Source organism: Melospiza melodia, chromosome 3, assembly GCF_035770615.1.
Source record: "Melospiza melodia melodia isolate bMelMel2 chromosome 3, bMelMel2.pri, whole genome shotgun sequence".
Classification (NCBI taxonomy): Eukaryota; Metazoa; Chordata; class Aves; order Passeriformes; family Passerellidae; genus Melospiza; species Melospiza melodia.
The window spans coordinates 102,908,033-102,922,370 of NC_086196.1; the positions used below are offsets into that span (position 1 = coordinate 102,908,033).

A 14,338-nucleotide genomic window follows, 5' to 3' on the forward strand; every position below is an offset into this window, starting at 1 on the left:
TAACCACTCTGCTGCCTCCAGCAGCCTCAGCTGAGTGCCAACATCCAGCATCCAGCTGCTCCAGGATAGACCCCCCTCCACTGCTGACTTCCAGGGCAAGAACAGAGATCCTTGCTTTGAAAAGCCTGAGCAGGGCTGCAAAAGCAGCTTCAAGCACAGGAGAAACTTTGCACTACATATGGGATAAGCAAGTATTTGCAGAATGGGGAAGGCAAGGGAAGCACCCATAATGGAGGAAACCAAGCAAGGAGCAGCTTTTCAGACACATCTGCACTGTATTTTGCAGCTTCACAGAGCCAGTGACATCTGGCTTCCCAAAGACACCCCCATCCCAGCCTGATACCAGTCTGGCTTGGTCAGGAAGAACTCCTCAGGTTGTCTTTTACTAGCTTGGAAATCATTCATTGTTCCCATAATATTTAATGGCATTGCAGTGGTTGCAAATGATGGCTGAATTTTTTATTATTCTTCTGCAAAACCCTTATTTAAACAGCTTCTGTTCCCAATTATAATTTTCCATCTCAAAGGACTCCACATCTGCACTTCAGAGGATGAAAAATGATTAATAAAGAATTTAACAAACTCTTGTCCATTCTTGCCCATTGAACAAATTCTTGACATTTATTTACAGGATTTAATTCCTTTTCATTTAAAAGATTAATGCGCACAGGTAAGATAAAACAGCACTGGCCTGGTAAGATAAAACAACATTTGCACAAACATGTACAAAGCTGCCTCACAGCTACCTTAGGAACAATTACCATAATGACATTACTGCAGTCTGAATTGGATTAGGTCACAGCAAAGGACAAACACTGACAGCTGTGATGAGAGAACTAGAAGTCCAGGCTGGAATGACAATTTAGATAAAGGTAAGGAAGAAATGCCCCACTGGGACTCTGACAGCTTGGCAGAACAAGGTGATATTGAAAGCTCCCAGTCCCACCAGAGGGCAGACAGAGCTCTACCCACCTCACAGGTCCCACTGTCTGTCACTGAGGGTGTGGTGGTGTGACCCTGGCTGGACGCCCCCAAAGCCACACTCCCCTCCACAGAGGTGAAGAAACACAGCAAAAGGTTCGTGAGTTGAAATAAGGACAGGGAGAGATCCCTCACTGAATACCATCGTGGCAGAGTCAGCTTGGGGAAATTAGATTAATTATTACCAATCACACTCAGAGCAGGGTAATAAGAAGCAAAACAAATTCTCCTTCCCAAGAGACAAACTCCCAAGCTCCCCTTCATGCAGAGAAACACAGAATCCAAGCAGACAACTTCAGTGCAGTAGTACAACTCCCTGTCTCTGTTACTGAAGCATCTTCTCTGTAGTTGATTTCTAATTATTAATGGTCTAATACAAGCTGTTCACTTTCACAGAACACTGAGGTACTCTGGAGCATTAAAGTCTAAAAGGCAAAGCACGTGTCTCAGTTTTTTCTCTGATATATGCATAGTGCTCTAATTCTCCTCAAAAAGGACCAGTTTTCTTCCTCAGACTGTGTAGAATAAAACTCTGCCTTTTTCTGTTCTAGGATTTACTTTTGGCTGGATGCTTTATGTAACACATCCCTGACAAATTAATTTACATAAGATCTAAGATCTACAGTGACCCAGTGGTTCCCAATGCTTTCTTTTGTGTGCTGTGCAGTTTCCCTGAACCCCTTTTATGTCAGCTGGCATAAATTCCACCTTGCCTTTTCATTCCAGTACTCAACACAACTGGGTCACAAAGAGATGCTTGGAGGGTTGGTGATGACAAACTCACCAGAGCCATGGAGTCACCCACTGAAAAGCCTGTCCATAATTTCAGTGGAGCTGCACAACTTCAAGTCCACTGCCCCACATCATCTATACAAAATTAAAAGTGTTGAAATATTTTGCTTTTCTTTTTCCTCTTGGTAAGACTGAGTCTAAGAAAAATCTAGCATTTTGGTCATACTTGAGAGTGCACTTGATTAAAAACCATCGCTTAAAAAACCCTCGAAAGTTGTAAGGCTGCCAGGCTGGTGAAATCAGAAATGGGTAACATTGAGCACTAGAGGGCAGCAGAAAACAAACCAAAACCGGTAAATCCACCAGTTCCCAAAAACAGGGACTACGTTCCTCACCACGGCCAAGGCAAACACCGTGCTTAACCAATTTCAAACCAACACACTGGTTTTAAAAATAATTCTGTTGTTCTACGGTTAATAATAATTAGCTCTGTTGTTTGGGACCACAGCTCAAACTGAATGGATTGCATGTTAACTTCTGCAGTCAATGAAAACTTCCCATCACCAAGCACCTGTGAACAGCACCCCTCCCTTCACCTTGTAAGCAAACCAAAACCTAAAACATTCTCAGTGTGATCAATATTTTTTAGGCAAAGGAGACTATCAGACGTTTCTGTATCTGACCTGGAGTTCACTTATGAGCCCCTTCTAGCTCAGCTTTGGCTCAGTCTGAAAGCGATTTAAAACATCACACACACCTTTTGGATTTATGAAGTTACACAAACCTCTTGAAGAGACTATATATAAAAGTGTTTAGTCAAACAAAAAATTGATTTTGGAAATTTGGCAACTTTAGGCAGCAGTGGCAGCTCAGACAGCCAAGCTGTAACTTCTACACCAAGCAATGAGTTCTAGGCTGAACTGAACCTCCCAGCACCCACCAAGAGACAGCCCTAAAAGAGCTGCTGATGTGACCAAACACACTCCTTTCATTTCCAGCCTCTACATCAACACTTGTGAACAATTCCCAGGCAGGAAAAGCAGAATCCAGCAGAAGTCCCATGCTAGACTTCTTCAGTAAACAAAAACCCACTTCTGCAAAACAGATTAAGTAACACCTGATGGGCCAGAGGACACGGCAGAGAGTATTTAAGGTAGAGAGCATTTAGGGACAAGTCAGAACACATGCACCAACATCAGCACCACTCCTCAGTTGCTAATAAAAGACACAGCAACTCATCACAAAACTGGGCATGTAAATTCACTGGGAACCCCTGGAACCCCTGTGAAAGCCAGGACACATTGCAGAGCACTGGATCTTGGCTGTAGCTGTGCTGCTGCCAGGAAGAGGAGCTGTCCCCACTTCATCCACACAAATACTCACATGGCTGCCCAGAAAGCTGGGCCAGTTCCCTGAGCTGACTTCCCACTGTGTACCAGCACTAAGGATCAACCAGGAATAGTAAGCACAGCCAGGAGCAGCCTGGCACTCTCCTTGCACTACACAGGTCAGGGAAGCCCATGGAAAATAACTAAAGGTAAGCCTGGGCTCAAACTTGAAACAAACTGCAGGAACAAAAGTGTCTTTGGAGAGGCAACTAAAGGTTGAACACCTCTTTAATTAATTTTGCTTTTTAAAAAAAGCCAGTCAGCTTTTAGATATTTGCAGGTCTCTTCAAGCCTACAGGAAATTCTGTTATCCTTTCTCTCCTAAAATCACCTTTCTTTTATTTTCTCTGTTCCTGTGACACACCATTTTCTTCCACTGGGTGACCCTGTCCATCCATCCATTTCAGAACACAGCTTTTCATTACAGAGGAACAGCAACGAAGGCAGAGGCTACAGGACAGAGAGACCCATTTGCCCAAGATGACAAGCCCTAGGAAGGGCCATGAAAGGAGATGGGACTGAGCTTTGCCCATGCCTCAGACAGGCAGTCTCCCAGGCATGATTCCACAGCTGAACTCTCAAACGCTGCTTCCAAATTTAGGAGAATTTCTCCAGGGCTGCACTGGCAAATACAGTTCTGCCTGACCACAGAGCATAGGCAGAGCCCAGAACCCTGTGCTCTACCAATTTGTAGAGCACACCTGTTGATTATTCTCTAGCACTTCCTTAGGTTGCAATTTTTCCATGTAAATAGTATTTTTCCACTGTCCCTGGTACTCTCTGGTTCAGTGCCCTGATTTAAGGCTTTCCCACACACACACTTGAGTGCTGCCTGCCAAGTAAGAACTTTTGCTGGCAACTTCTCTTAATCCAGAGGAAGTGGTAAGGTCTTCCTGGTGTATTGAGCAACTGAGTGATGCAGATTAAAAAAATGATAAACAATTACATTTTTAAAAACTATCTTCCAGTATGGGATAAAACAGTTGAAGAATACTGAAGTGTTTACTGATCTCATTTAATTTTCCATTATCACTTAGACACTTGAACTCACTGTGACAATAAGTTAAAGGTATGAATGCCTGTTGCAAGAGCAGAACCCTCACTTCCACACCAATCATACAACCACTTACTTATAAACCATTTAAGAGACTTAGTAATGTTCCTACAGGACTACTGTTTTCTTGCCTGGGGATGCCTGCTTTCAGAAGGCCCTGTATTCATGGCTAATGAGTACTTACCTTCTGCTATTAGAAGGGATGGAGCCTCTCTAGACTAATAAAACCTGTTCCTGGTGCCTCAGGCAGTAGGGATACCCCATGATCATTTCCACCGCCTGAGGCACGGATGGTGTGGTACTTCAGTCAGTCTCAGTCCAGTTCATGTGGCAGATGGCAGAAAACACAGCCTGTCCTGTCAGTCTGTTTCATTCCTAAGGAAGCTGCCACATTCCCAGAGGCCTATGGGCCTTTTGGAAATGCTTTGAATCACTAAGGAAGATCCTCATCCATCCTGCTCAAGTCCCAATCCCTTGATCATCCTGTGGGGTGCAACCCACAGCCACTCCCACTCTTCCCACTTACACAATGCCACAGCAGCAGCTCTCAGTGCCTCCTGACAAAACAAACAAACATGGGAGCTTCCTTTCCCAGGATACATTTGACAGAAGTTGCTTTTCCAAGAATATCTGACATGGACAGACTGTTTCTAAAACCATCTTCCTGTCTCTTCTGCCACAGTGACCAAACTCAATGGGCTGGAACGCTGAAGTTGCATCAACAGAGAGAGTTTAAGTGAGTATGCATATTGGCTTGATGTTTTGTGAGGAGAAAAGAACCAAGGTGTTCAGAGCATGAACTGGTTATCCTGTGACACTTGGATGACTTCACTCCAGGAGCATCCCACAGTTATTGCTAAGGGGTTTCAGTTGTGAGCAGTCTCTACAACAAGCAATGAAGGGAAGGGTTCATGGACCACATCTGCCCTCCTCAGCACACCTGGAATCCACATGGCACAGGGGGTGTTGGGGACAGCCAGGAGGCAGGATGTGGCCTCAGCATACCCTGGTGCTGAGCCTCAGCTGCCTGCTCCCCACAGCCCCACAAACACTTCCCCAGCACTGCCATTTCCACATGTGCTGCTCCCACCAAGCCTCAGACATTCCTGGGGCTGCCAAGTGGTCATGCAGTTATTCCATGTGTCCCATCCAACCCAGCAATCAGGGCCAGCTGCCCTGAGCCACAATAAATGGTGTTTGAGCAACACATCCCAGGAACTGCCTCACAGCCCCCAGGATTGCCTCATACCTTCCACACAGGCCTTGTGAAACCTGAGTAGAAAAATGCCTTCCAGCCTGTCTCACCATCAGAGCAGCTTCTCCATGCTCCTCTCCCATGACAGTGGAAAAGGCTGGCTCAGGACATTCCTTGCAGTGCTGGTCACTACTCTTACACACAAAAATAAAGCAAAACCTCAAAACAGACATGCTATTGCTCCAGTGCAACAAGGATCATGGAATGTGATATGTGTTGTGGTTTAAAGCACAGGTTAACAGCAGAAGATTCCCATCATTATTAAGATAAGACATGTGACCTCCTGGTCTGTGTGAAAAACCAAAGCAAGGCTTGGTCTCTGCTGTTGGCAGATTCCATTACAGATCTGGATGTCTCATACCTAGAGCTGAAGGCAACTACACAGACAACCAGTCAGCATCAGCTGAGAGAGGTCAGTTGGTAGATCCCCCTGCTCACCTGCCTAGCACATGTGCCATTCCCACTGCAAGAAACTCCCCTGTTGAATTTCAAGCTAATTACTTGGAAGCAGATCACAAAAAACCACTTTAGAGTAAGAAGAGGAGCCAAATCCTACTTTTACTCTCCTTTAAAGATTCTAAAGCAACAAGAAATGTTGTCAGTGACAACATTTTAACCACTCAGGTGTCTTGACAAATCCTCTCCACACATCATTTGTTGACCAGAACTTATTTTCCCCCCCAGTATTAAACATAATCACTAGAACCTTCATTCCAGCCAGCATGCATGCATGGCAAGAAGTGCCACTGGGCCAGCACATTTTGATCTCACATTTCTTGCCAGCTGTCCCTTACCTTCTCAGATAAACAATTTATACCATTACTTCTAAGAATCTGGAGTAGTGGCTGACCTAAAATGCTACTTCTGCAGAAGCCAGTCCTTTTTCAGGTGAGGAGTAGAACTGAAGCAGTCCTCACCACACTATTGTCATTAGCACAAGCAAAGACTCAGTTATGATTATTATTAAAGTAATGGGGTGATGAGGCCACATCCTAAGCACGTGGTGAGCACATGAAAAACACAGGGAAAAGCTGAAAAACTCTTCCTACTGACTGTGGCAATTTGTGACAGTGTTTACTCCTGATGTCTGGAGGACATACTAGCTGTCCTTCTGAGAACACATTAAACATGAAGAGTGTTGCAGAACATCAGCAGCTGACAGCATCCTCTGAGCTCCTCTCCTGTGTCCCACCAACCCACAGTTCCCACTGTTTGTGTCCAGCTGGAGCTCTGCTAAAATTGTGGTTTATGACAGGCAGGTGCACCAGTATGAGACTGCAGTGACTCAGTCAAGCAGCACACTGCCTACACAGCTGAAGCACTGGCTAAAGAAAGAGCATGTGGAGAGGCAGAATCTGTTACCTGTGGGTGGAGAGGGAAAAACATCCCCAGAAGGATAAAGCTCCTGGCTGTTCTCAGAGCTGTGTGGAGGCAGAAAGTGCTCTGCCAGGTCACAGACAGAGGGGAGGTCCAACATGCTGCTCTCTGAGGTGTGACTCGGTGACATCTCCTTTTCTTCCATGGTCCCACTGCAGACAGAAATGAGACTCAGCTGGGTTTTTACAGCATGAAAATCTAAGCAGAAGTCAGCATAAATAATTTGGCATTTTTGTACTGCTTTATGAGATGACAGGAGCTGCTCTAGTATAATCATACTTCAATTAAGAAAATAAAAACAAATTTAGAGATGTAAAGAAGGAACAGGAAGCCCCATAGATAACAGCCCTCAGCCTTAAGAAGGAGATAACTAGGAGACCACAATAAATCTGGCTTTCCTAGAGGCTTCCCAGAAGTACATCCTCAGGCCCCAAAACTCGGAAGCCATGGAGCATATTCCCCCCAGAGTATCCTCTGTGGGCCATTTAAAAGGAAACACGTTCTACAGGCTCCCTTTCCACTGATGCTGCTACAAGTCTCAGGTTAAAGCAACCCCTCCTGGCTTATGTTCAGTAGCAGGAAGGAAAAGCATCTTACAACTTGGCAGCCTCAGTCTCACAGGGATGGCAAAGTTTTCCTGGTGTGGAGACACCAGGGCAGCTGTGTTATATAATCAGTGCTCAGCACTTTGGAAAGCTTTGGTTGAAGCATCCCCTCAGCCCAACACCTTTTTATCAAGCTTCCTCAACCAGTCCACCAGCACAGAGGGAAAGAACACACAGCAAGGCAGGGCAGGTGCCACCCAGCTCCACACCAAAGGTTACAGTGGATGGACAACTCCTTTGGAGAGGATGGATCTAAAATGTTCCAGTCACATGAGTGTCTGGGGCAGAAGGGCAGTGAAGTGAGGAAAACTTGGTGGGGTAAGAGTGACAAGACAGAGGATCCAGATCTGGTGGTCAGGCAATGGCCTGTGGCCCTGCAGGCTTACATTTATCTTCTTTTCTATAAAATTAAGACAAATTCTTGTTTTGGGGGTATTATCAGTAAGGAATGTGACAGCCACAGTGGGCAAGGAAATCCCCAGAATGTATTAGTACTGAAAAATAAATACCTCAAGGCAGATTTTTAAAAAAATGACAGAATTCCTTAGGTGCTTCTGTGCTGAGTAAACTTTTATCCAAGATACACCTCTGACCTTTGCAAAATGCTGGCTAACTCACTGATGAAGAGAGGGGAGATGATGGCTGTGACACCAGAGAAGAGCAGCTGCCTTGCCTTGGAGGGAAAAGGTCTGTGCACTCACAGAAAGATTCCAGGAAAAAGGCAGTGGAAGGTTAAAAACAAAACAAACACACACAAACAAACAAATACATAACCATCTTCCCCCACCAGAAGGAAACTTCTCCTCTACTGCTCTTCATGCATCAAAATATAAATGACTTGTGCATAAGGAATATAGAGAAGGAAAAACTTTCCTCAAATATTCTGTTTATGATGTGTGCTACTTTAAAGTAGAATGGTATTTTAAAGAACTAAACTACCTATACCCTTCACTGGTCTGGAAAACCCCCAAAAACACACACCACAAGCCCAATGAATTCTATGCCTCCAAGGGACAGAATGACAAATGGCAGATTACAACAACAGGAGCTGCTGGTGTGACACCACAGCAGCTTAAGGCTGTCACTGATGGCAGCTGCAGCAGCCCTGCATGTCTCTGCCAGCTGCCTGTGCTGCTCCCTTTCCTTGGCTTGCAACAACAGGACTAATAACAACATGTGCAACCATGCTTTGATCAGGCTTAGACAGAACAAAGCAGTATTAAAAAATAATAGTTTTCCTTTGGATTAGCTCCCTCTAGTCCTTCAAAGGCAGGTACACAGCAGTCGTACCCCCAAAGCAGATGGTGTGACCACAACTCATGGTGAGACCACAACTCAGCCCTGGGCCTTCAGACAAATGAAGGAGATTCACTAATTCCTCTGTGCCATACCTGGTAAGAGAGAGCACTGATGTGCAGACAGTCCCTCTGGACAAAGTCCAGGAGCAAAGAGTCTGTTGCTGCTTCAGGATTCCCTTATTCTTCCTTCATGGTCTGTCAGCCCCGGACTGCTGGAACAAAACAAACAGGTCAGTCAGATGCTTTGGGCCAGCTGATCTGGCAGATGGACAGGGTGACCTTTCAAAGTGCACATGCTAGCCAATGTCAACAGCCAGTCATCACATATGCCACTGTTTCTTGGGTCTGGTTCAGAGGAAAAGTTTCTTCTAGGAATCAGAAAGAGTACATCTAGTTATGCCCTTGAACATCTCAACAGCCGTGGAAACCTCCAGGAAAGGGGCTGGCACATCCTAGAAGTAAAGGCAAGATTTACTTTACAAGAAGCTGCCAGATGGGCTGTTTGTTCAAAACCCATCAAGCAAACACGCAAGAATAGCTGGCAACCTTCCCTGCCTCCTGTGGAGAGCAGGTATTTCCCCAACAGGTTTATCTAGGGGTGTCTTGAATTAAGCAGCCTGTTTAGTCAAACCTCAGCCAGGAAATGTGTTTTAAGAGGGCCACAAAACCCACCCAACACAGCGTCACAAAACGCAAATCCTGTTTCCTTTGCCATTACCTGGGTTATTTTCAGTGAGCAACCAGGACAGGTATACTTTCAGGCAGGAACTGGATGTTTTTCTGGGCCACCCTCACCAATGGCACCGCACACATACCAGGAATGTCCCAAAGGCCCGTCCTGCACAGGCTTGCCCGGCTGGCAGCATTGCTGCACAATGTGATGGGTACAGCAGGACGTGAAGCACCGGCCTTACCAGCTGCCCTGCTCAGCAGGTGAGGGGGTTCTCTTCCTCCCGGCCTCGTTCCTTTCCCTTTTCCTTCAGGCAATATTCAGGAGTTATTTCAAAAACCCCGCCCCTGGCAGTGAAGCGCCCCAGGAGTGACACAGGGCATGGTGCGAGCCCGGAGAATGGCGTGGGGCCAAAGCCCGAGCACTCGCGGCCCGGCCACGGCTGCTGCGCCACCCCTTCGCCACCTCCTGAGGGGAAATGCCACCGCAGCAGCTCAAAGGCAGCCACAGCTCGGGGGAGGAGGGAGTGGAAACGGGGAAAGCCAAAAGCGCGGCAGGGCTGCCCCGGGCCGGGCCGCACTCGCACAGCCGCGCCTCGGGCCCTCCACACGCTGCTGCGGGGCCAGCGAGGGCCCTCCCGCCCCGAGGCCGCCGAAGGGCGAGGGGAAGCGGGCAGAAGCCTCACGGCTGGGGGCAGGTGTGACCGGAGAGCCCTGAACTCAGCGTTACTGGAGTAGGAGGGCCAGCGCTAAAAGGAAGCCGAGCAGCGGCAGCAGCGGCGGCAGCGGCCCCTCCGTGAGGCGCCCAGAGCGGCTGCGCAGGCCCGGCCCGCCCCCGCGGCGCTGCGGGTGGAAGGGGGCGGGTGGATTTCAAAATGTTCCCAGCCAGGTTTTCCTCGCCAGGCGTTTAGCTCGGGTTTATCTCTCTGCATTCAGAGGGGAGGGCTTTTGGCGGGCTCAGGCAGTGGCGCTGTCCCGTGCCTGGTACACCGGATGCTCCGCGCTTGGTTGCTGTGCACCGCCGCCCTGCAGAGGCGCAGCCTGGCCGGGCCCTGAGCAGCAGTGAGCGGGGCGATGCAGGGTGCAGATATCATAGCCTGGGCTGAGAAAAAAACAGCACAATTCCCACGCGGAACACAAGCCGCCAGCCTTCCTCCGAATGCCTGCGGAGCTCATGGAGGAGATGTGCACCGAGGACTCCATGTGCTCCCACCGGGAGTTTCAGCAGGCGGCGGAGCGGAAGCTTCGCAAACCCCGCTGGGCAGCGGGACACAAACCACGCTCAGTTTGGGGCATCCCATGGCTTCGGCACCTGGCACGGTCGGTGTGCGCTGCCACTGCCACAGCCACAGCAGGCGTGCTGACAAGGACATTTACGGGGCACCGACACAGATATCTGGAGTCTCTTTAGCAGGGCTGCAGGGAGCGTCGCGGACGAGTGCTGCCAGGGGAGAGCTGCCTCGGCTCTTGGCACGCTTGCTGTGACAGAGACTGGGAAGGAGCTGGGAATTTGTTCCAAGAGCCTTTGGACTTCAGTTAGCGAGAGCAAACTGATGTGTTTGGAGGAAGTCACTGAAAGGAGGGGAAATCAGTTTGAAGTTCCGGGGCTGCCAAGAGGGCTTTGTTTTTCTTGCAGGCTTGAGCTGCGAAAGGTCTCCACAGGGAGAGCCTTTGGATCTGTGTTTCAGGCACAGCAGTGACTGCCCTTACAGTGCCTCTCGAGCCAGGCCTGGGCATTTGGGGTCACTGCCCAAGTGGAGATGCAAACCTGGCTACGCCCTGGGCTGTAGCTAACCCTGGGCCCTGCTCTAGTGCTAGGCTACCTCTTGCCAGTTGTATCTGTCCCCAAGAACTACCCCTCCCTCTGTGGGGGCATTCTGTGACCTGGAAGGCAGCACCCCAGCCCTTCATTTCCTTGCAAGGATTAGAGCTGGAGCTGAGCTGAGGAATTCAAAACATCAGCAGATCTGCTTTATGTATCTCTGGGAGCACATGCAATATTACAGCATGCAGAAAACAGCCACCTCTGTGATTTCACCCCACTGGAAAATGACAGGTCTCTGCCACTAGAAAAGCTCTGGCAGTGGGGAACACCACTGGCTCCTGGAAAAGCAAGGAGCTCCAGCAAACAGAACTGCCAAGGAAGCTGTAGTACTCATTAACAAACCTACACAGCTTACCAGTTTCTATTTGTCATACTGGGTGGGCAGCCAAATCTTTGAACTTCATTTCCCTCCTCTCCCTCACCAGAATGAGGAGTTCCTGCAGTGCTGGCACCGCCACCGTCATAGTCTACACATTGAAATCTTTATTCCTTATGAACCGTGTTATCAGCAAGAAGATAAAGTTTGCCTGTAGTATTTAGGGCAAGTCTCTAAGAGTGTACTACGCTCCCCTTTATCAGCCTCTTGTTGTTAGCACATGATAAAACTCCACCAGCAGTCGTGTCTGAAGCTGGTTAAAATAGAAGGTACATGAGAGCCAGGAAACTCAGAATTAAACCCCACACTTGACATTTAGCAAAGATCAGACTACTGAGAGTCAGCTGGGGAAAAGGAAATGTGTTTTCTGACTATTGCAGCTCTGTCACAATCAGATTTTTCAGTGCTGACAGTCTCAGGGCCAGATGGTACAAGCTGTACAGTTCCATATCATTGAAGGTAATGTGTACATGCCAACTTACCATCTTAAATACTTAATACATAACATGAAGAAAAAGAGTCTGTCTTCACAAACAGCAGAACTTGCACATTTATGTCTTTTCAGTTCTTTCCCACTGTCACACCACAGGGGAGCCTGCCTACTTCTTTCTTTCTTACACAAGAGCTCAAAGTTAATTTAGTGCCTCAAAGCAGAGTAACAGCTGAATTAATAGAAGCTAATCCAGGAAGTGGGCTGAAGGGATGCTAAGGAGATGTGAACAAGGTTGATCCTTACACAATGGAATGTACAAAGATTATTCTGTTGATTAACAGAAATTATTTAACCAAAGTTTGTAGTCTATACTTCAGTGTTTTGGGTTCACTCCTCACCATGAACTAGCCCATTGTTCTCAGAACTAAAAGCAAGAAAAAAAATACCAGTAAATTTAAATTTATTAATTGCATGCATTTTCCTTCTTAGCTCAAGACACTGTTACTAAAACAGATGGAGTATCAGGCTCCATCCCAGTTTCCATTCTGTAGTTTTCCCCAAGCACTGCAGAGAGTGTTTTAGTGGCCTTTGCTCTGGAAAATCCTGTTGTGGTTACCCCAGGAATGAGTGTTCAGGCCAGTGTCAGTGAGAAACAGCTCTTCAAACCCATGAGATGAGAAACAGCAACTGGCAGCTCATCTCCACTCTTTCCAAGCCAGTGAGGCTTGCTGACAGCACTGCAAGCAGCAAAAAGCAGAGGAAGACTGTAAGAAAGGCTCTTTTTCACCAGTCCACTATCCCATAAAATGTAAGACTCCTGGCATTCTGAAGTCACTTTTTGTGAGATTATCATTCCTTCACCTAGAGCTGTGTCCTTTGTGTGAACACCACAGTGCAGCACTGAGAGTGCAGCTCATCTGCAGAGGCAAAAGACATTAAAAGCTCTATTATCCATCCTGATTCCTACCAAGGCCAGAGCAGGGTTAGCATACTTCTGGGAAAATCCTTGCTTACCTTGGAAAAAGAAAATAGCTTGGTTACCCTAAAGCTCATTGATTTCTCCATCTGTGTTAGTTGTTCAGATGAAGAGTATTACAGTCCCTCCAAATTTTGTGTGTTTGTGTGTTTCATGTTCTGCCACGTCAAAGGCAATGACTCAAAGCAGCAGAGCTCCCTCTGAAGGGTCAGTTCCACTTAAACTGAAATACCCCTCCTGGTCATTGCTATCTCCAAGCAGTTGTAACTGCAGAGCTAATGCCTTTCAGAGTTCCCACTGAGCTATCACAGAGAACTGATTGTTGACTCAGGTTCCTGGTTAACTCTAGGGTTAACATGTAAGCTATTTTACCTGTATTTCTAATTTGTAAGTTAATCTACCTGTCTTTCTTGCCCACAGTCAAGCAGGCATCTCCCAAGTTCCTCCAACCTCATAAGCTCTATTCTGGTAACTTCTCTTCAAGACAGGTGAAGTTTATGAGCAGCAAGTCACCTGCATTACAAAAAGTGGGTCAGCCAAGCAATCATAAACATTCTTGGCCCGCTCTTCCCCGGCCATAGGACAAACAATGCTTTTTGTTTCCTCCTTCAGTATCAAGAGGTTTAAGCCTTTTGCATGTTGCAGTCAACACCCTGAGGTACAGGAAGTTTCAAAGACCAAATGTTATTTTCTGTTGTACCACATGCCAATAAATTGACTTCTATTTCTTTTTCTTTTTTAATGAATCCCTTGTTGTGACTGTGGCCTGCTTTTTGTGGTATCTGACTTTTTAAGGTGTCACTTCTAATCTAAATATGAAATCATGGTAGCCAGTTTATGGTTTTCTCTTCAAAAAGTAGTTTGCTGTGGCAAAGGTTTGACAATGTGAATGTTTGGGATCTTTCAGTACAAGCAGGAGCAGGATTTTTTTTTTTCTGTACAGTTCTGTACCAAATCCCACCTCTCTCCTTTGAGATCCCCTGCTAGAATGGGTGCAGAAGCATGCCTTCCAGTGCTCTGAGTGATAATACCTCCCTTCTGTTTTGGGCTACCTCCTTGGCATCTGCTGCTGCTTGAACCCACTTTGAATGACAGCTTTTTAGGACCTAACATTATTATTCTTGTTCTGTACAAGCTTTTAGCACTGTGGATGATGATGTAGGGCTCTGTGGGGCCTCGTTTCCTCTCTTCTGTGTCACAACTGACTAAAATAAAACAAAAGCATTGTGTGACTCGGGAGTAGGCATGAAGCATACTGTACTTATCTCTCAGGATGCTTAAGAGCACAGCTTGGGTCTCCCTTCACAAGCATCCAGTTTCCTCCTGCCAGACTTCTCCTCTTGCACTGCATTCCGGTTTAAATCCCCAC

The 14,338-nt window shown here is 47.0% G+C and overlaps 1 protein-coding gene across 5 annotated transcripts in view; it reads right to left on the reverse strand.

Moving 5' to 3' along the window:
• Positions 1-9,988, reverse strand: part of SHLD1 (shieldin complex subunit 1) — a 40,252-nt gene extending 30,264 nt beyond the window's left edge. For 2 of the 5 annotated variants that reach the window (XR_010027182.1, XM_063152373.1), the window contains exons 1-3: positions 9,605-9,988; positions 8,784-8,902; positions 6,773-6,939 (exon numbers count right to left, since the gene is read on the reverse strand). Coding sequence is in view for 1 of the 5 variants with exons in the window: in XM_063152373.1 (XP_063008443.1) it covers positions 6,773-6,932 (160 nt within the window). In the remaining 4 variants the exon portion in view is untranslated. The other 3 variants (XR_010027183.1, XR_010027184.1, XR_010027185.1) reach the window with 3 other exon arrangements.
• Positions 9,989-14,338: the final 4,350 nt, after the last annotated feature.